The sequence below is a fragment of the Perna viridis genome, chromosome 7 (genome assembly GCF_037379345.1).
Source record: "Perna viridis isolate PV_CMFRI_1.1 ecotype Kerala chromosome 7, ASM3737934v1, whole genome shotgun sequence".
NCBI classification, from domain to species: Eukaryota; Metazoa; Mollusca; class Bivalvia; order Mytilida; family Mytilidae; genus Perna; species Perna viridis.
This window is the reverse complement of record NC_142451.1, coordinates 45,207,744-45,230,069: the sequence shown is the minus strand read 5'-3', so window position 1 is coordinate 45,230,069 and position 22,326 is coordinate 45,207,744. Positions and strand designations below refer to the sequence as shown.

The 22,326-nt window shown below is 31.9% G+C and overlaps 2 protein-coding genes across 4 annotated transcripts in view; both read left to right on the top strand.

The window, feature by feature from the left end:
• The window catches only part of LOC148612907 (laminin subunit gamma-1-like), a 37,834-nt gene extending 22,287 nt beyond the window's left edge, over positions 1 to 15,547 (top strand). Inside the window, exons 12-25 of the mRNA XM_088594770.1 lie at positions 467 to 652; positions 1,042 to 1,171; positions 1,847 to 1,959; positions 2,367 to 2,666; positions 5,108 to 5,245; positions 5,680 to 5,871; positions 6,333 to 6,642; positions 6,915 to 7,052; positions 7,544 to 7,721; positions 8,201 to 8,323; positions 8,885 to 9,199; positions 9,630 to 9,788; positions 10,706 to 10,805; positions 12,399 to 15,547. Coding sequence (XP_088450896.1) covers positions 467 to 652; positions 1,042 to 1,171; positions 1,847 to 1,959; positions 2,367 to 2,666; positions 5,108 to 5,245; positions 5,680 to 5,871; positions 6,333 to 6,642; positions 6,915 to 7,052; positions 7,544 to 7,721; positions 8,201 to 8,323; positions 8,885 to 9,199; positions 9,630 to 9,788; positions 10,706 to 10,805; positions 12,399 to 12,664 — 2,648 coding nt within the window. The 3' untranslated portion in view covers positions 12,665 to 15,547. The remainder of the gene's footprint in view (positions 1 to 466; positions 653 to 1,041; positions 1,172 to 1,846; positions 1,960 to 2,366; positions 2,667 to 5,107; positions 5,246 to 5,679; positions 5,872 to 6,332; positions 6,643 to 6,914; positions 7,053 to 7,543; positions 7,722 to 8,200; positions 8,324 to 8,884; positions 9,200 to 9,629; positions 9,789 to 10,705; positions 10,806 to 12,398) is intronic.
• A 1,209-nt stretch (positions 15,548 to 16,756) lies between these two features.
• LOC148612906 (uncharacterized) overlaps positions 16,757 to 22,326 on the top strand; it is an 8,500-nt gene continuing 2,930 nt past the window's right edge. For 2 of the 3 annotated variants that reach the window (XR_015924522.1, XM_088594772.1), the window contains exons 1-2: positions 19,302 to 19,539; positions 20,099 to 21,700. Coding sequence is in view for 2 of the 3 variants with exons in the window: in XM_088594772.1 (XP_088450898.1) it covers positions 20,127 to 21,700 (1,574 nt within the window). In the remaining variant the exon portion in view is untranslated. Of the gene's footprint in view, positions 16,894 to 18,772; positions 18,890 to 19,301; positions 19,540 to 20,098; positions 22,030 to 22,326 lie in introns of those variants that run through there. The other variant, XM_088594771.1, reaches the window with a different exon arrangement.

Sequence of the window (22,326 nt, the reverse complement as noted above, 5' to 3'; positions counted from 1 at the left end):
TAATTATGATTGCCATTTTGAATTATATTCAATCTAACAAGTGCTTTGTTTTGCAGTTACATTTAGATGTTTGAGAAAGATTTTAAAATCAGTATAGCATTATTGAATAGGAATTTAGCCCACTAAGAAAAACCGACATTTTTTTCTTCTGAAATATATTAGCATAGTAACATTCCTTTCATAAAGAGCTACATATAAAATTATGAAAGACTTAAATGAAATTATTAGTCACTGCTTCTCCTCAGAGTACACAGTATTTAGGAGGTAGTAAACAAGTAGTTGGCTTGGAGTCAGATTAATGTATCCTAGTGGGCTATCATGCTTATCTGTGGGCTGTTGCTTCCAAGATATGTGAAATAACTGCCATAGGATGTTTAACCATAATCAATCTCGAAGAAGGTACTTTGTTACAGTCCAGATATTTTACTTGATCAGTTGTTGATGATGAAATTTTGTCTTATTTTAGGACGTTGTATCTGTAACCATAACACAGAGGGAGATAACTGTGAGAGATGTATACCTGGTTACTATGGTAACCCACGTAAGGGTACAGCTAATGACTGTCAGCCCTGTCCCTGTCCTGATGGAGGACCATGTGTACAGATGCCAGATGGAGATGTTGTGTGTACACAGTGTAGAGAAGGAGAGGGAGGTTAGTATGTACCATATGTAGCTTTGGATTATTTTTTTTCAGTCATTCCAAAATTGGCCATAATTTGATATACTATATTTCTGGTGATTTTATTTTTATTTTTGTTTAATGTCATTTTTACAATCGTGTATAAACCATATATTGTTTAAGGATAAATAACTCCTTGTTTAGTTGTGTAATATTTAGCAAGTTTTTTTTTCGGCATCTCAACATTTATTAGGAATATAATAAAAATTAGATCATCATGACAATAATTATTTGTATGGTGTTTTAACTTCATCTCACTGAGGGTTTGATAATTAATTTCTCATTTCAGTTATTTAGAAGTTTTCATGGATTTGATGTAACACTTCAGTATATAAAGAACTTTAAGGTATTTATTTTTACAGGAAACCTATGTGAGTTTTGTTTGGATGGATATTTTGGAGATCCCACAGGTTTGAATGGACCAGGCAGACCTTGTGAGAAATGTAAATGTAATGAAAATATTGATCCAAATGCTGTGGGCAATTGTGATAGGTAAAGTTATTAATGATATTGTAATTCTGTAGCAGCAGAGTATATCTGTTAGCTTAGTATTCTAGAATCATGTATAATTTTACAGTTTTTTTTCTGTACGATGATTGTTCCCACCAACAAATTGTTTAATGGAAAATATCTATGCAACAGTTGTAATTCTGAGTCTACTACTATGTGGAACTGGAAACTTTTCAACACCATTTCTCAATTCTCATCTTTTAACATGTGTTTATACTTAAAAAAATGTGAATGTTCTAAGATTGTAGAATACATCTTCAATAGTCATACTATGCTGTACCTATGTTGTACTTTTGGTATATTACATGAAAATTTAAATAGTCATTATTGCTGTCGACATTTAAGCTTGAAATAACACATATATTTTAATGAAGTGAAAGAGCCTTTGAAGGTGGGAAATTCAGACATCATTTTTTTCTGCTTTTGCAGGATTTCACCATTACAATTCTTTTTTTTTCACTGTATATTTACTTTGGATTTGCTAATTTCCACTTTATTTGTTGACCTTATAAAATCATCCCTGGAAATTTTGGACAAAGTAATGCATGGCACACTAATAAGACAAAATCTGAAGAAGGCTTTGTAGAACATAAAATGAGTTATGTTAACACCAGTGTTAATGATCCATTTATTATGAATTATCCTCTCTAATGACAGGTTCACTGGAGAATGTCTGAAGTGTATTTACAACACAGCTGGTTACTATTGTAACAAATGTTTACCTAATTACTATGGTGAAGCACTGGCACCTACCAAAGGAGACTGCAAAGGTGAGTAAACAGGGCAGCAGTTGTAAAATTATTTGCAATGATGTCATCTTAGAAGAGCATTGTGAGGTTATTACTTACAATTTTTCACTTATGACTTTTTGTGATATCGTCCTCAGATATGTTGTTTTATGTTTTAATTGTCTTTTGACAACTGTAAAGACTGACCAATTAGTCAAAGGAGATATTAGGTCATATAAAAACATTATAACATCTTTATTATTGAAATAAGAGAAAGAAAACAAAAACTATGTACCACAGCAAATTTAGTTATAAAGGTTTTTTAGGGGTAAAGAGAGTGTAAGGTCATATATGTCATAAATAATCACTTTGATTTAGTAACATATATATTTTATTATAAATGTATGAGTCCACATTAATATTGTTCTGTGTATCTTTTTTTTTTTCAGCTTGTAGCTGTTACCCACCTGGTACCCTCAGTGCTGGTGTGTTGTCATGTGACCCAACAAGTGGGTCATGTCCATGTCTACCACATGTCGAAGGTCGCCAGTGTGATAAGTGTGAATCAGGTTACTGGAACATTGATAGTGGGACAGGCTGTGAGGAATGTAACTGTGATCCCATTGGTTCCCTGGGAAGATCATGTGATCAGGGTAGTGGACAATGTCAATGTAAGAAGGGTGTGACAGGACTGAAATGTGACCAGTGTCAGAGTTTCTTCTATGGCTTCTCTGTGGATGGTTGTAAAGGTATGATGATGAAAAATAGATTTTAAATACATATGTACCAATGCATATTAAACTCAAACACTAGAGGTGATTCATGGTGTAGAAAAACCCACCAAACAAATAATGCTTTTTTTCTACATATGGTATATTTCCACATAATGAAGTCCTTTCTGTATTCAGATCTGTATTTTTGAGAGAGCCATACATTCATCTCCCACTGAAATCAAGTCAAGAATGATAACTCCAGCAAATTGCAAGGGACTAGGTATACTTAGGGGTGTTTTTGGCCTCCTACTAGGTTGAATTCTAAACATGGCAATAGAATGCTACTAATCTGCATTTTTGTTAAGGACTTAATGAAGAAGAAGAACATTACCATATTAGAACTTGTAGTTAGTTATGGTCGAGTAAGACAAGTAATAAATAGTTGAAAAGTCAAGTTTTTGCATAAATAGCTGAATTATGGTACAAAATTGATCATTTTGTCAAATTTCTGTGCCAATGAAGACTCACCAAATCTTTAGGAATTCCAATAAAAAAGACAGAAATGCTTTAGAATATCATTATTGCCATATTTTGGTGTCTAATGCATACAATTATACATTGAAATCATTTCCAGAGCATGGGGGTGTGTATTATGTATCATTATATAAGAATTGGCCACAAAATGAAAGATTTTCGTATGAGAAAAAACATTGTGTAATGTAAACAAACCAACCGTGGGTGAAATGTTACAGAAAGAAAGTTTATCTAATCAACAAATACATCTTTAAGTGTTGAATTTTGCCCCGTGCAGGTCTGGGTGTCAAAAGAATAGGCCTGCAGCAGGGCTAAGCTTGTCGTAAAAGGCGACTAAATAGTGCTCAGAAACCTAGCCGGGGGCTAGGCGCTCTGCCCACAGAGCAACTGGGATGTGTGCCCCAGGTGGTGGAATGGGGTACCCCCGGCATGTTACATGCTGGGGTTGTCAGGCTATAATACGGAAAACCTGACTGCAAACCATAGTGGTGCACCGTGTTGGGAAAGATGCCACGTTCCTCGCACGTAAAAGAACCCTGCTGTGGTATTCGATAGGAGTAGGAACCTTTGCGCTCCGCCACAGGAGGCTAAATTGCCCGACTTTACCCATCTCCCCTTTTTCTAGTGGCAATCAAAATTTGTCGACCCTACTGTCCTTATGTCCCATCCCGTTTTTCATTTCATCATCATTTCATGTTCATTTTATCATCTGTTTCATGTTCATCGTCTGAATATAGCTGAAATATTGCTGCTCGGACGTTAAACCCCAACAATCAATCAATCAATCAATCATTGAATGAAGTTTTCTTTAAATCATGTTCAAATGTCTAATTAACATGTTTCAGACAAAGGTGGTGCAATATTTCTTTCTTATAAAACAGGGTTAGTGATAATAATTTAAAAACTAAAAACCAAAAGTAACAAAGTACTTTTTTGTCAAACCCTTTTATTAAGTAGTAGTCTTTGTAAGAATCATGCAAATTCTGTGATATGTGATCCACCCCAAAAAAAGGCTTCACATTTTTACTTTTGTTATTAAGTTGCTTTATAGGTTTGTATTATGAAATGTATAATTATTCATTCCACTCTGTCTGCTCTAGAGAAAACCCAAATTGAAAGCCAACAGCTTCTGTTGTATTTTAGTGTTATTTACAGAGTTATCTCCCTTAACTTTTATTACTACAATTCATTCTATATAATTTTTATCTCCTAAATGGGTTATATGAGAACCACATGTTAATTTCTAGAACATTTTAAACAAAATATCAAAAATAAAAATATGTAGTTTTTTCAACCATGATTTTTACCTATCTCCAATTAAGTTGTTTTTAACTTCTTATTATTTGCTTTAATTAAGAATTGGCTATGATAAAAATTTTGTCTATTGAAAAAAACATAAATTTTCCATGTGCATATTGTTTATTGCGTAAAATTATGTTATTTTTCAATAGACAAAATTTTTATCATAGCCAATTCTTATAAATTAATTTAAAAAAATATTTTTATCTTTAAACATGAGAAAAGTAGCTCTGAATTTAACTGAATAGGGGCGTGTCAATATTTTTTTATCCATTGAGATATAACAAAATTATTTTAACCAATCAGGTTACAGTATTTATCTCAAATTTATGTTGACTTTGACAAAATTTTGGCATTGATACTTGTTCAATTTTTTTAAATTAACATAAATATTGATATATTGCAACATTTTGATTTTAGGTGATGTCTTTAGAAATAGATCTATTTCAACATATATATTAACTGGGAGTGATTTGACCGATTTGGATGTGTATTAAATATGGAATGAATAGTTATGACCTATTCATTGAGCTTTTAAAAATTATAATAAGAGCTTTATTTAATGTCATGAACAAAGAAACTTTTCTTCAAGAATGAATTTTAATCAATTTGCTTCTTTAGAAATTTCATTGAATATTTTTCAGCTTGTAACTGTGACCCTGAAGGTTCACTGGACCTACAGTGTAATGATTTTGGTCATTGTACATGTAAAGTGGGCGTTGTTGGTGCCGGCTGTGATATGTGTGAGGAGAATAGGTACAACATGACTGCTGGATGTATTGGTAAGTACATATAGTGGATATCACTTTCTCAGCTTACTAGAATTCTGTAAAAAAAAACTTTGATCTATAAAAAAAAATGGTATTAAATTGTAAAATTGGTTGGTTGTTGTCACAAAAGTATTTTCTGTAGGACTTCATATTACACTTACAAATTTTTGTGAAGTTGATAGATGGTGTCAAAAATCAAAAAAAGATTTCTTTAGGGGGTTCAAAATGTTTTGTTTTTTTTTGCTGAGCAAGCACTTTTTCCTTGTTGTTATGTATTAATTAATATCATTCTTGTTCATGGAAACATCATCCTAAAAAAAATAATCTAAACAAAACAAAATAAACAAATAAATTAAATAAAGTAAAATAACTCCAATTCCCCCACCCAAAATAAGAAAAATGAAACAAAATGAAATCACTAAATAAAATGACACATCACTTTTCAGACTGTCCACCTTGCTATAGTTTGGTGCAGGAGAGAGTTAACAATCATCGTATGAAGTTAGAAGGCTTGAAAAACCTGATAATTAACATTGGTAATAATCCAACAGCCTTCAATGATTCTCAGTTCCTAGAGTACATGAATGAAGTTAACCAATCAGTTGTGATGTTACTGGATGAAGCTAGAGGAGCTGTCAGTAAGTAGTATTACACGACTTTGATGCGGAAGGCCAGTTCAAGATGATATTTCAGTGTTCATCCATGCTTTTCAATGATAGAATAATTCGTCCAAAATTTTTAAAATTGTGTTGTTGGTTGATACAGACCATGGAATTTTTTAAAGTATAGGATTTTTATCTCAATTTCTGGTCAGGAAAGAAGGGAACTTCTTCATCTTTAATTTTATTAAGATGCTGAAAACAATTACGCAATGCTATCATCTAAAAAGAATTATTACATGCAGAATAAAATTTACTTCTCATAAATTTCAATATTTGAAAGGCAATTTTGAATGTCTTTATTGAATTGAAAATATTAAAAAAGGAAGTGACATATTGTACATTTTTTTTAAGACTGCAGGAATGGCAGAAACCTCATAATGGCTCTAGTATTTTATCAGAGATTTGTTAATCTATCAGATACTTTTTTTTCCTTTCAGCTGACAATGGTACATTAGGTGTGCAGCTTGCTGCCTTAAGGAAAGCAGTTGAGGATGTGACAACCAAGGCCTACCAGATTGGAGGAAAACTCACTGCAGCTGAGGCAGCCTCACAGAACAGTGCTAATGACCTGCAGCTAGCACGTGAAGCTATTGATAGGGCTGAAAGAGCTTTGACTTCTGCTGAGAACTACATTGATACAGAAGGCAGAGCTGCACTGCAGAGAGCTAAGGAAGCTCTTGCCAAATTTGGACAGAAATCTGACCAGATGACACAAATTGCCTCGAGGGCTAAGGAAGAAGCTGATAGGTATAATGTTCTTCATGACTAAGTTATTAATTTTTGAATTTTGTTATATTGTTTTTGTTCCTGTGATTTTAAGAATTCAAGAAAGAACTGTGAGAACCAATGGAATTTTCTTAACCCAAGTAAATTCCTTCCAGAACATGTAGCGTAACAATCAGACCAAACCAAAAAATTCTTTTTGACAGTTTCTATTTAAAATGATAATTCAAGAAATTATTTAATGTGAAGAATTAGAAATATAGAAATTAATCAGTGATGAATGTTTTACTTCTCAGGCAGTGGAAGGATGCAGAGAGAATAGAAATGTTGGCTAAGAATGCTCTGAATACATCAATGGAAGCTAAACGATTGGCAGAGGAGACTCTCAGAATGCCTGATAAAACTAGTGATGAAATCCAAAGACTTAAACAACAGTAAGTTATAAAGTTTGGTAGTAACTTATTATACAAGTGGATGGTATATTGGAATCATCTTGTTTGTCTGTCAGTCCAAATTTTCTTCATAATTACATTGGTTCCCAATGGATTGATCAATATTGAATATGGTGTGTGGCTTCTTGTAGACAGGGCATACATTGTAAGTGATTTTGGTTGCTCTCTAATGACCCCTTCGTGTAGGGGTTGGCGGTATACCTAGCATGACAATGCATGCAATTCATGTTGGTTTTGTTATTTGTCTATGAACAGGTATGTAATGAAACTAACTTTGAATTGTTTGTAGAACTGTTAGAAAACAGTATTTCTAAGCTTGTATTTATGTGTTAATGTTTAAGATATTAGATTTACCTTGAAAGACAAAGTAAATAAAATGTAATAGAATAAATATCAAACAAAACAAAAATAGAGTAATGCATCCTTATGTCATTATTTCGACATTTCTCAATCTGAATATATCTCTCATTAAGGTATAATGATGCTGATGTTCTGTATAACCAGACTAAGCAATTTGCCGAGAGGGCAAAACAGAGAGCTGTAGAGGCTTATGACGAGGCCCTTAAGCTTTATACTGATGCAACTTCAATTCAGCTTCCTAAACATGATATATCTGCTCTGAAGAGTAATGCTATCCTCATTAAAAGAGAGGTAAGAGAAGGCCTAATTCAGATATGTTTACCACTGTGACTTGCAAGAGCTATTCCTCCATAGTCATTGCAAGAAAGTGGGATCTGAAGTATTATATTGAATTCTAGAAAACCTTTCATAATTGATATATCTTCTAGAAACTGCTTTTTTAATTGTACTATTATGAACTAGAATATTCAAATTAAAAATGAAATAATTTAAACTGAGCCAGAAGTTTGTTTTTACCACAATATTTTTCTCTCTCTTTAGACTAGACTCTACGGCAGGAATCCAATTTCGACATAAACATTGAAAACACTCAGTATTTTCCTTTAAAATGGTCAATTGTATCAATTACATAATTTTTTCTGACTAATAGACTATGCCATTAACAGGAATTTACTGTTTCAACATCTATTGCCTGGTTGTTTGTCAATGTAAAGACAAACTTCTCAACCTTTTGCAGGACAGAATGGCTGATTTTATTGTTCTATTTTCAGGCAGAGCAGATTAAAGATGAGGCTATGAGATTGATGAAAGACAATGCTGCCTTACTACGGGATGTCAATAATCAGACTGTTGATGGCAGGAGATTGTTACAGATAGGAAATCAACAGCAAAATGTATATTAGATTACTTAAAGTTTTTTTACTGCAAGGGTATCTAGTGTATTGATATTTCCATTATAATGGGACCATAAATATAAAATCTAAAAGAAAATAAAATGTCATTGTTGATATTTTTACCCTGGACTATTATCTCTTGAGTATATCACATATACCCTATAGTAAGAAAATTTACTGGGTGAAGTTTTTTGTATATTTTTGTAGCTGATCTGTGAACATGAATCCAATCTAATATTGAGTTGATAAACTCTTGAAGAGCAAATACATGTCTAAATTAAATAGATAACATGTTCAATTTTACATCTAGAAAATTAGTAGCTTCATGTATTAATCACCATATAACACATAACTTCTTTTTTACAATACTTTCTTCTGATTTTGACTAATTAAGAATTGTTTCTTCTCCAGGATTTAAAGCCATTCTATGATATGTTTAAAAACTGAAACCAAACCTAAGTCTTTGACTGTATGAATTGATTAAATATTTTAAATTCTGATGAATTTCACAATATTCTTTATCTAGAAAATGCCTAGAAAAGTCAAAATTTATTTTTACAGAGAGTAGATGAGTTGTTAGCTGAAGTAGATGCTGCCAGAAGTATGGCCAGGGATGCTACAGACCGTGCTGAACAAACCCTGAAAGAGGCTAGAGACACCCTGGAGATCCTAGAGGATTTTAATCAGGAGGTCAAGGCTAACAAAGACAAAGCTGATGAGGCCCTGCTAAAGATACCTGAGATTGAGAGAGTCATTGAGCAGGCAGAGACAAAAACATCTGAAGCACAGGAAGCTCTCAGTGGAGCAGAGTCTGATGCTGATATGTCTTTGAAATTAGCTCAGCAGGCTCAGAGCACTGCACAGAATGCTTCTGATGTAAGTGGTTGGAGGGAGAAATATTAAAGTCTATAAACAGCTGCTTAAGTTAATGATTTTGTTGTGTTTTAACATTTTTGCTGAGTTGAATCACTTTGAATCACTTTTACACTTAGTTTTGGATTATTTAAATGGCAGATTGTGGACCAACCACCATTAATGGCATTTTATTAAATTTTAATAAATTAAGTATTAAAAGATTATATATGATGTCAGAGTACCAAGCAAGGTTATATAAAATAACTTTTCTAAGAAGAATCAACTGATTTGCAAGTTACTGGATAATATGAGTACATTAATTCCGTAGTTTTCTATAAAACTTATGTAGACATTAAAATCCTTCGAAGAATATCATGATGATAGCATTTTTTAACTTTTTTCATTGCAAGAAAATTAATTGTTACACATGCATTATATATATTTACTCCAGGCTGCCAGTAAAATAAGGCAGGAAGCAGAGAAAACCAAGGAAACTGCAACATATTTGAAGGATCAGGCAGATATTCTAGGTCAGGATGTGACTGGTCTGGAAACAGAGATAGCCAATAGAGAAGCTGAAGCAGATGATGATGCTACTCTCACCAATAATGTCAGTCTTGTTGTTGTGTTTGGAGTTACCTACCCATACGATTTTGGCTTACACTTCATGATTTTTATGGCCATTTTACGATTGTTGTCAAATTCCTAACAGTGTGGCAAATTTCTGATTTCCGTAATTTTTCCTGTTTGGTTCTTGTCTTTTTATATGACTCTGAAACTACTGTACCAGTAGTCATTTTTGGTTTGAAAATTTCAAACAAAAATGTGTTCGTATATAGTTGGCAGGAAAATAATGATGCTCTTGCCAAGAAAAAGCATAAAACAAAATAATAAAAAGGACATTTATATTCATTTAATTATATTTATCCACAATATTTGGAGGTTTCTGTCCATAAAATTTGCTTTTTGAAACAAAAAATAAAACTTACAATTTTTTTTTTATCAAATTACTTTTTTTTTTTGGGGGGGGGGAGGGTTACACCTTACCATTTTCATAAGGAAGGAGTAGGCACTTTTCCTAGCGTAATATACATGTAAGTCTCATTTAGATGAGAAATAGGAATTAAAAAAATTTCCTCATACCCTTCTTAACTAATCAGGTCACTGAAGAAAAAAATCATGGCTATGAGGAAAATGTTAATTTTTGATGTATCTTTAATTGGAATCTTGTTTTGAAGATGATAAACAGTATGTTATTTTGTTCAAATACTTAGTGAGATATGATTCTAATTATAATGTAATATACTATATTTGGAAAATAAGTTTCTTATTTCTTGTTCAAGGTTATATTATGTGCCTAAATAATAGTAGTTGTGGTAATTAATACTGTTTTAGTGTAAAGCTCAGACTTATAATTCAGAACTTATAGATTTACGTGAAACTATTGAGTTAAAGAGTAAAATAATCTGAAAATATTTAGTATGTTTAAATTTTTAATTAATTTGAATTATTGGTTGTTATTTGCAGGCATTGAAGAAAGCCAGTCAAGCTCAGAATACAGCTAACGATGTGTCCCTTAAAGTTACTGTGGCTTTGGATGAAATCAGAAATATCTCTAATCTATTAAGTAAGTATTGCCTAAACATTGTTAGTAAAGGGTACCATCTGATATTCAGTTTGATGGAAGACACACTAAACTGAAAGGTCCCATTAGCAAAAAAGTAAAAATTGACATTTTGTGTGCCAGACTAACAATTTTTTGCAGAGTCAATGTCTTTTTTTTTTATAAGACACTGTTATTTTATTTTCTATCAATAACTATAGGTTTATAGAGATAGAGCCAACAAAATGGTCAAAATAGCTAAAAATTTCAAAGCTCTTTCAGACAAAAATGTTTCTGGTGAATGTAATACACAATAATAATAAATAATAATACATGATTGTCATTAACAGTGTTTGTAAAATTTGGACTGTGTTGGTCAGTATAGGTGTTTGAAATGAATAATTCTCAGAAATGTCTGAAAATGACCACTTTAAGTGCTATTTTATAACCCGATTTTGTATGAAAAGAAAATATGTGCATGGGAGTTACAAGAAGATATTTTAGCCAATAAGTTGGTGATTAAGGCATCCTCTGAGTAAAATTTGGATGTATTATTCAGTGTGAAGTCAATAATAATAGGTTAATTAATTTGAAAGCTTGAATAAACAAAATATGATCCAAGGAACACCTAGATTTAACAAATGTGCAGAACTTCATATAGCACAAGTTAAATCTTAATACGTTCTTACCGTGAGTGATAGAATTTGGTAATTCAAGACAATCAATTGATTACAGATAATCCTATTTATTATACAGATTTTCTCCATGATTTATTGTTATTTTCAACATGAATTTTAAATTTTGTGATTGGCAGATTTATATTTGTGATTTGACATTTAAGCTGGAAAAAGCATAAAAGTGAAATAACTGGACATTTTTTTACACAGGGAACACCCAATAAATCACTGCTAAATGTATAATAAATAAACCATGTATAGACTAAAACTTTGCAAGTTTATACAATTAATTTACCAAATTACATTTATTTTCTGTTCTTTCTATGTGTTATATTAGCAAATTAGCTTCATCAAGACACAAAAGTCCTTTTTCCATTAAATATTATAATCAATTTTAAGATACTGACTTGAAAAATGAAGTTGTAATCATCATTTAGGAATTGACTTGTATATTATATTATTGAGCCTGAACTAGACCCTTATGATACTCTCCCATTGTACACACTTAAGATTGAGTACATAGATGCCAACCTTTACAATTTTTCCGTAATTATTACAAATTTTGGGTAGAATATTCCATCTTATGGTCATCAGTCTAATATATATGTGGATTGTTAATTGTTTCCAGACCAAGCCAGTCCCAGTTTAGAAAAGTTATTTCCAGTGGAATAAGCCCAATGGGGATTTGGATCATGCAGTTTTACAAATGTTATCAATCTGGGTGAAGATAAATCGTATCGTTTCTGAATAGTGAACAAAACACTTTTTCATCCCAAACCAATTTGAGATGTATGAATGGCTATCTGCTGCTAAAAAAGGAAATATACACAAAAAATAAGCCCTGAATATATGTTTTTGGTAAAATTTTAATTTTAATAAATGTCAAATTACTTTACTGACAAATCATTTTTAATAAATAATTTTAATTCACTACCTACAGATCAGTTAGACACAGTAGATGCTGCTAAACTTGATGAGCTGGAGAGACAGCTAGATGAAGCAGAGAGACTTTTACGTGAGAGTAACCTGGATGCTCAATACAATGAACTAGAAAAAGCTAATAACGAAGTTAAAGATCTTGTGTTCAGGAGCAAAAGGGATTATGATGATCTGAAGAAAGATGTAGAAAATATTGAACAAATTAAAAACTCTCTTCCTGATGGATGTTTCAAGAATATAGAAATAGAAACCGCCCCTGGTCCTTAGCTTTAGTGTAGTATGTATTATCTTGGGTATAGAGTCTGGATGATGTACCCAGACAAATTTGTTAAATATGATTCTGTTGATATTTCATTGATCATTGAGTTTCAGGTCATACTCATAATATTAAGAAATTCACAGTTTGAGTGATTTGTGTTGAAAGTTGGATTTTTTCTAGTTTCTCATGAAAATCTCTCTGTAAGGAAGAATCATTATTGTCAATTAAAGACAGGGGTGGAGCATTATTGATAGTTTTTTTCATTAGTGTTTACTTACATTATTTTAAAGTAATTATTATTATTATTCTTAAAACAACTTTAACAAGATGCTGTACAAAACTTTTCAAATGAAAAATTTTGAGTAATAAGTTACTTTATATCTTTTTACTGTGTAAATTTTTATTTTTTTTGGTTTTCCACATTAACAGATCAGTAGTTATAAGCCCTGTTTTCTTGGAAAAAATGGACATCATTGTATCTTTGATCCCAGAATATCTTTCTGTAGTTTTTTTTATTGTTTCTTGTTAAAATAAAGGGTACTTGGTCTTATATTTGATGGGAAAAGAATCACATGTCCAAATGCATCTGAAAATCCAATTTTATTCTAGTCATCTTTGTTTCTTGCTTTTTGAATGGTTATGATCTCTTTACATTTTTAGTTCTTGTATTTATGACCTTGTATTATGTATAGGAACTCCTTGTGTTAGTTTTCTGCTCTTCATGCAGGTGTGTTTCAGTCTGTTCTTATTCAGAGACTTAGTGGATGCAGATCATGAAATTCAATACCATGTCAAATTTTATGTGAGGATTCAGATTAGAAGTATTATATTGAGAGCTAAAAAACGAGTTATATTTAATTGTAGAAATGACTTTGGTTATATTTAACTTAAACTCTAGCCCCAATTATTATTATTCTTCATTCATAGAATAAAAGTCATATGGTGCATGCTACAATCAAGAACCGAATCTCTATGTGTCTTTCATTTAGTCATCTACTTACCCATTATAAACATCGCACAAACATTAGAATTATCTTATTCTGATTTCTAGCCATCTTGATTTCTTCATTTTACATACATATTGTGTCAATAGTATCCTGTTTAAGATCTGCTTCTATTTCCTCCGGTGCCTCATCAATTATTATCCACTTTCTGTGCTTAAATGTACCACCTTGCTATTCTTGTTGTAGAGAGATATATATACTGGATGATTTTCTGTAAAAAAAACTTTTTTCACCATCTCTCATCAAGAATGCACCTAGTTGGGATTTTATTCAGTTATTATCTTGACGGGAAAGCCATGAAATACCTCAAATGTTCAAATACTCCATGACTCTATTGCTCTGAAGTTTAGGCCAGCAGAAACAGCAAAGTAAATTCATTATATCAATTACATTTGGTCTATGGTAGCTGTTGGAGCAGCCTTGTGTTAGAAATGATCAAAAGATGTCATCACATTATGCCTGAATGAAACATTTGTGGCTTTTGAAAAGGAATATTTTTTGCTAAGTTTTTTTCTGAGTTATATCTTGATATTGTTAAAAAGAAAAGATTGCATTAGCCAATTACACAAGAGTAAATATCTTAACAGATAATGTTAATCCACCTTCAAAATATGCATTTACCCTCGTGCCATATATTTTAATAGGGCAGGTCCTCATTTAATTATGAAGAGTAATTTATGGCTAATAAGTAGACAAGCAAATGATTAAGATGTAGTAAATAACAATTTTTTCAAGATTGTTTAGCATTACATGTACTTGTATAATGTATCAAAATGGTTGTTAATTATGATTGTTGACCTCTTTTTACGCAGAACATTAATACATTTATCTACTGCTATATTGATTGATTGATTGGTTGTAACCTGATTTTAGGTATAAAACATGTTTTATAATATGTATGGTGCTATTTTTTTCATTCTTGTGATTTGAAGGTTAACAGTTCAATATAGTTGTTCAGAAGTGATATTGGCAGGGCAAGCAAGTATTATTTTCTTTTGGAAATTAAGGTTTCAATTTAAAATTTGTTCATTAAATACTTGCTTTTGAAACAAGTCTTTTAATTGAAATGTTTATGATACTTAACTTTATATTTTTTTAGAATTAAATACAACTTTTTAAAAACTATTTTCTATTTTTTTAGGGTGGAAAATAAAAAAAAAAACGTTTTTAATACATTTTATAAAATAATATCATTTCCTCAATCCTACACATATGTGCCAAATATAACCTAACTTACAACAATGTTTTTAATAATTTTGTAAAGATATTTTTATCATTGTATTTATATATAGTCATCTTTCTGTTTGTTTTATAGTGTTCAGTTCAAATATGTGTAGCTTACAACTTCATATTACTTCAAAAAGTCTGTTTTACTATTGTTAATCCTTTAGAACAAAAATAAATAAAAATGCAATAGCCTCTTAGTTAAAATTGAAATCAATTTTTAATGTAGAACAAGTTAAACAGTGTGTTTTTAACTTAATATCTTCCACTTTATGACTTGTTTGGAAATTTGTATATTTTTTTAATTCACAGGATTATTTTTTTTTAATTTGGTATATATGATAAAGTTGAGTAAAGATTTAGGTTTAAAAATTTATATTTTTATTGATACTCTCACTTGAAGTTTTGGGATTCTTCTTTAGTTTAGAATTATTGTATATTAATAATTGGTGTCAAAAGGTGAGACCAGCCTGATACAGCGAAGAAATACTTTGTGTATGATTGTATTTTATGTGTAAAACCATGTTTACAGTCATGGTTGATTTAGGCCCCTAGTTGTGGTTGAACTAGCAATTTCATGGTTGTTCTTTTATTAGTCCCATCTTGTATAAATGTTTCTTTGACAGCTGTAAATTTGATATTATTAAAACTGATACACCATGAGTTCTTTGTTAATATTATTTGTCCATTACCCTTCTCCAAAGGGGACTTTTTGGTTGGTGTTCCTTCAATCCATAAATATCTCTATCAGTCCGGCAAATTCTTTTTCCACACTTTTTTAGCCATGCTTGCAGGTATTCATTTGAAATTATACTCGAATTCTCATACAATTATTTCTCGTTCTTACCTCCGAGATTGAAAAAATTCAAAATTTATTTTTCCTACGAGAATTTTGCACTGAACGTATTGTTTAGAGCTGAAATACCCTGATTTTCCGCCATATTTCTGCTCTTTACCTTCAGTAAAAGAAAAAACCATAAGTTCCGAATGAAAATGCTACAACTGGTACTTAATATGAGACTTACCATATAAAGTATCAAATTAGCAGGGAACTAGAAATATGGCGGGAAATCATGGTATTTCAGCTCTTCAATTGTGAGATAATAGGGAACATTTTAAAATATCCATAGAGGTAAGAACAAGAAATAATTGTATGAGAATTGTAGTACAGGACGACATAAATAAAATGGCAAGTTTTTTAAAGGAACTTTTGAGTAATAAAAAAATTAATCTAAAAAAACTGCAAACAGGCTAAGGTGAATTCGAGTATAGGTGAATTGCTTTATCCTGACAAGTTACAGATCAAGTTCTGTTTTTGGGGGGTACATTTGCGGTTTCACTAAATATGACTGGTGCACTTAAAAATTAATGCAAAATTCAGTTGTCTGCTCCTTTTTTGTTTCGTTAGCAATTTATGCATAACGTTTGCATACTATTCCCCTGAACATATTTAACTGCCATGCAATACTCTCTGATTGCTTCTTAGTAGTAGACTAATGAGGAGAAGACTGTTGTGAGATCACCTCCCATTTTATTATATACTATTAATTTTAATGTTATATTGATTACAAATAGCAGAAGCACTATTTCTGCCATGGTACACGGAATAGTTTTTATACCCCACTTGCAAAACGGAATGTAGTGATGGGGGTGTCTGTCCTTCTGTATGTACTTACTTCCTTCCGTTGCAAAGGATAACCCATCTATCATTTACTCCTCCTTTACCACTGAATGGAATGACACTTTCACAGAATCTTTATTACATGTTCCCATGTGCTCCTATTTTAGATTTTGATGCAAATCAATATGGAAGTCAGAAGGTACATGTTATTGAAGGGGAGTGGGTTATCAAGTTTTGAGCATTGCTAACAGTTTTTCTATTTTATTTTTTATCATTAAATCACTAACTGGACAACAATAACTATTATTGACGAAGAATGTGTTTGGGTCATTGAGGAAGGATGTCGATTTGGTAATCTTGGAGAATAAATGTTTGCCTAATAGCTCAAGTAAGAATATTGATTTTTGAAGAAAACATTTTACATGAATATCTCGAAGATTGTAACAGCTGGAAATATAAAAGGTAGGATAAGCGTCCTCTGCTTTTCTACAAACACCCGCCGAGTTGGTCATAAAAAGTTACGTACAGGGTAAACGAAAGAGGAAAGGAAAACTGACACATTGAACTAAACGGTTCTCGTGGTGCAGATGGATACACCATAACGATCCATGATGACAAAAGTTGAAACTAAGTGTTGAACTGAGTATTGCCATTTTTGTGTTCATATCATCAATGGGTATCTATTCCGAAAAGAACAACTACTGTGGCGTCAAATTGGGTTGACAAATAACGTAAACGACTTGCTTACATTAAAACTAAAGTCATCTTTTCATAATTGCATTCAAAAGTTAAATATTTTGTTTAGAATCCATTTCAGTGATAGTAAGGTTCGATCTTTCCAAGGAACTGAATACAAACCTGTAGAAAATAGTGGAGTACGGCGTGACTACTCTCAACAAAATACACTTCAATATCCATTTCTGCACAAAAAATAATGGAGCATATCGAGCAAATGTACTAAGCACAAGATTTATACACTATATACCTGTGCGTTAAGTCAGTGCAAAATGATGTTGTGTTTGAAATAGCTGGAAAGTGTATTGATTACCAAAGTATCCATCATAAATCGTGCAAAGCTCGATAAACTTTACACAATTTTATGGAATATTCTCTCATCAGTAGCATCAGAATCAAATACACATGGAAATCTAAATCGGGGAAAAATATGTACAAGAAGTTCTCTAAACCAAAAAATCGAAATAGAGGCCAATTCCATCACCAAAAAGTTCTACCATATTTAATACAAGGGATAAAGTCATGCTGTTATATGAATTTTAAAATTTGTGAAAATGCAAATTTCGATAAATAATATATGAAATGATTTGTGGTCAGACAAGTCTGACTACTGGGTTAGTAAAAACCCTCGGGGATATTTGGTCCACCAGCACTGGCATCAAATTTATTCATAACAGAACAATATGATGACGACAATTCCTTTACAACATAATTTGACCGTAATATGATGATACATACCTTGTTTGCAATGATTGCAATCTAATTATTTTTCATAAGATATCGAGTCTAGCCAAACATTTTTCAAGTTGAAGGCGAAAAATCTTCAAACTTTATGTCAATAGAACTGTGTAAAATTTGAAAATGGAAAAATGATAAACGACCGGCATGACTCGCTGACAATTGTTTTTTACTTTCTTTCTTTCTCCTTTGCTCTGACAATTCTGACATTTAGTGGTTTGACTTAGATAAAAAAAAACCCATCTCGTCCCGTGCATCGTTTAAGTTCCGTACAACATTATGAGAAAACGTCTTTACTTTTTTACTGTTTCTATATAAGTCGTTCCTTTATGCAACTCTCACTCTCTGACCCATCACTGTATTTATTATCCACTTCCGGTCCGTAGAAATCGGGAATGAATCTAATCTACGGTCTTTCCAGTACACAATTAGACTGTTCTTAAAACTATTTGCAGTTTTCGCGTCTACAACATTTCTAGCTGTGTATTCAACATGTCTACAACTCTTTGTGAGAAGCTAAATATCTCCTCTTACGACTGTGCTTCTTGAACACATGTTTATGCCTTGTCTTGTCCAAGTGCTTGTATTTATGACAAAAATATGTGATTATCCTTTTCAACTATATCGATTTCTTTCTTAAGAATTTTATTTTTCTCTTTTACTGAATTCTGAGAATGTTGCATTAGAAGTAAATTTGTGTATTTTTATTCATAACAGATTTAATATAAATTTATTTTCAGTCAAGTATAGATATTTATGCGTCAAGTATTAATATATTTTACTTATCGTAAAAGAGTATGATGATGCAGGTATGGAAAACCCGATAATTGAATGTGTATATTATTGATCGTAACTACATCACATTGTACAAATGTCTGAAATATCATATTAATTCAAGATCAAAGGATCAGGTGAGCACACTGTAATGAATATACTTGATATATGAAATGGTTTATTTTTTGCGGATAAAAAAAATAAAATGATCATATCTTAGGAACAATCATATCAACTTTAATTGAATTCTGTTCTGATATTTCCATTTGTTATACGGGATTCCTTCGTCTGCAGCCTGGATTTTATAAGTTTGGTAATTTTGTTATTACACCTCATTTATTACGAATCAAAGACATTTCATTATACATCTACATTTGTATTTCATAATGTGGTCCATTTGCAATAGAAAAATGACATGTTTTTAGTCCTTTTTTGCGGTTTTTAGCTTCATTTTCGTATTCCGTTGAGAACTGTTTGTCTTATTGAACAAATACCTTTTAAATACGCCTATATATTGTATGAATAATTTCGAGATAAATAAATGTATCATTGTTAATTAATCGAATACCAGTACTTATTCAAGTGTACGACATACTCTGCGATGATGATGCAGGGATGGAAAATCCAATCAATATAGATTTGTGTGCGTGGGTGTATTTTAACCATCGTAAGTACATTGTATTGCACAACTGTCTGAAATATTGAACTATTTTCAGGAGAGAGAAAGGACAACCGTGGCAGTTGGCTTAGCCTTCATGTGGTGATGATTTTGTGTATTTAATACCACGTAAGTAAATGTTATACTCAATTTTGTGTCTATTGATAGAAACTGATATAATTTATCCACATTCATGTCTCATTTAATTGTTTACATCTTTACACATAACGTTCATTCGTAAGCTGAATCTTATGAAAATGTGTGGGCTTCGTCGTCCGTGGAAATTTGGTTTTCGCATACTTGTTTGAAAATACCGTTAGTGTATGAATCTGTATGAAATTCTACCACACGATTCCATTACAACGAATTGGTATTTAAATTGGGCTATGAACATGCCTGTTAAGGAAGAAGGGACATAATAGAAAAACGGTTTCTGCATAATATCTCGAGTTAAAGTTTATGGATCTATCTGAAATAGTAACACAAGATTACACACAAGAAATAATAGATTAGATTTATTTTTTTTTGTGGGGGGGGGGATATTTTACCCCATTATTTCCAAATAATTTGATTTTGAGTAAAATGAATGGATATCTATCAAAGTGTGCCACAAGAATCAGTACCATAAACCTTACAAAATTTCACCGATGCTATTCTAAAATAATAATATCCTTATTGTTTTTTACAGAATGCGCTTTTTATGGTAGATCTGTGACATGATGTTTATCAATGAGCTGCCGGTAGAACTACTAGTGATAATATTCTCATATATATCTCACTTTGACTTGTTTGTAAACTTAAAAAATGTGTGCGTTTTATGGCGTGAACTGAGCATGTCGCCATTATGTTGGAGAATTTTAGATACAAAACATGAAGAGCAAATAAGTAAAAATCGATACATTGATAAACCACGTGATATCGTTCAACGTATGATCAAGTCTTTTTCTTGGCATCTTACGGATTTAAAGTATCGGAACTGTGTAGACATAAAATGGATGAAAAACAAATATGGCAACGTTGAACCGTTTAATATAGTAACCAATACTCTTATAGAGAGGATTGAACTGTCATCACTTCAGAGACTAACGATTACTAGTTACGGGAAAGACCCACTCGAACTTGATCATTTAGATGATATATGTAAGTCCCTACCGAATCTATCAGAACTAAAAATATTTACAGACCTTCCACTGTATAACCTTAGCAAGAACAATGTATCGTTTCTAAGAAAACTCAAACGTTTTGAAATACATGATCTTGTGGCCAACTTTAATCAAATATGTATGAAATCGGCAGCCATTAATATTTATTACCGTTCACTGTTTAGAATTCTGCCGAACATCACAGGATTTAGCTCTCGAGTTCTTGACAACTCCTCGCTCCGATTTCTACTTGTTGACTGTCATTCGATAACTCGTTTACATCTAAATGCTTGCCCAAATGTAACAATAAAAGGGTTTAAAGAAATACCAAAGCTAACCAGTTTAATTGATCTTTACTTGTGTTTACCAAATTTGGACGACACATGTATTGAGCTAGTTTTATCACATTCTCCTAGCCTTCAAAAACTTACATTGAGATCATTCAGCCATATAACTGATACTGGACATGCCTTCATAGGACAATATTGTCCACAATTAATTAGTCTGGATATTGGGCTATCGGAAGGAACGGTTAATGGTAGTGGATTAGCACTTACTCTTCCAAGGTTAAATCATCTCAAAGTTTTAAATATCAAGAATTGTAAATATATAGACGACAGCATTCTACAACTCATTGGAAACAGTTGCCCAGGTCTTCGTATATTAAAGGCATCCGGTTGTTCAAAAATAACAAATATTGGGGTTGAAGCAATAGCTCATAAATGCAAACATTTACAACATGTAAATCTAAACAATTGTGAAAAGATAACATTTGACGGAATTTCCGCTATACTCCAATCGTGCAGGAGGTTAAAGTCACTCAGAAACAGACATATGTTTTGCAGCTGTTGCCATACGCATTCTGGTATTCATGAGATGAGTACGGAAACAAACCTCTCGATAAGGAACCTTGAATTGAATGAAAACCACCAAATGAATCAAAGTATTGATATGCAAATTTCTGAATGGTGTCCCTACGTGAAAGAGATTTACATCGCCGAATGTTTAGGTCTTAAAGACATACATGTGGAAACCCTTCTTCAAAGGTGCGTGTTCCTGGAAATTCTTGACATCTCATCTAAGTTTGGCAAGTCATCTGAGGAATCTACTAGTGATATTACAAATAAAGCTCTTGAACATATCTCTAGGTATAGTGAACATTTGCATACATTGTACATTCGGAATAACCGCAATATCGATTCATCTGGAATATTGAATTTATATACTTCACATGCCCGAATTCAGTGCGTATCGTTTAATTTTTTAGGCGGTCTTAAGGAACTCTGTAAAAACTTGCACGATAAAAAAATCGGGCTTAGACGTACATTATATTTACCTCACGTGACATTACACGGCCGTTATAAAGTTAACCAAGGATAGAACTAACTAAATATACAAACTTATATACTGTTTATGAAAAAAAACTATTGTTTCTGATCCTCTTCTAGAACTTGTTTAAGCAGATGTTTTCCTTTTGTTTGCTTGTTTGTTTGTATGTTTATACAACTTGGTAAGTTGTCTTAGGATTGTTTTGTCTGTACAATTTTGATTTGTACTTACCAAGCTAAAATAGCTGGTCATTAGTGATGAGGGCTACATTATGTTGAAGGCTAGATGATACCCTTTGGTTGTACTTTTACTTGTTTCGTTGTCTCATTGACAGTTTCCCAGTATCTCTGCTTCAGTATTCAGTAGTCAATATAAAAGAACAAAATGGAACTTTTCATTCCATCAACTTTCATTTCCAAAAAGAACATATATTTACTTCATTTAT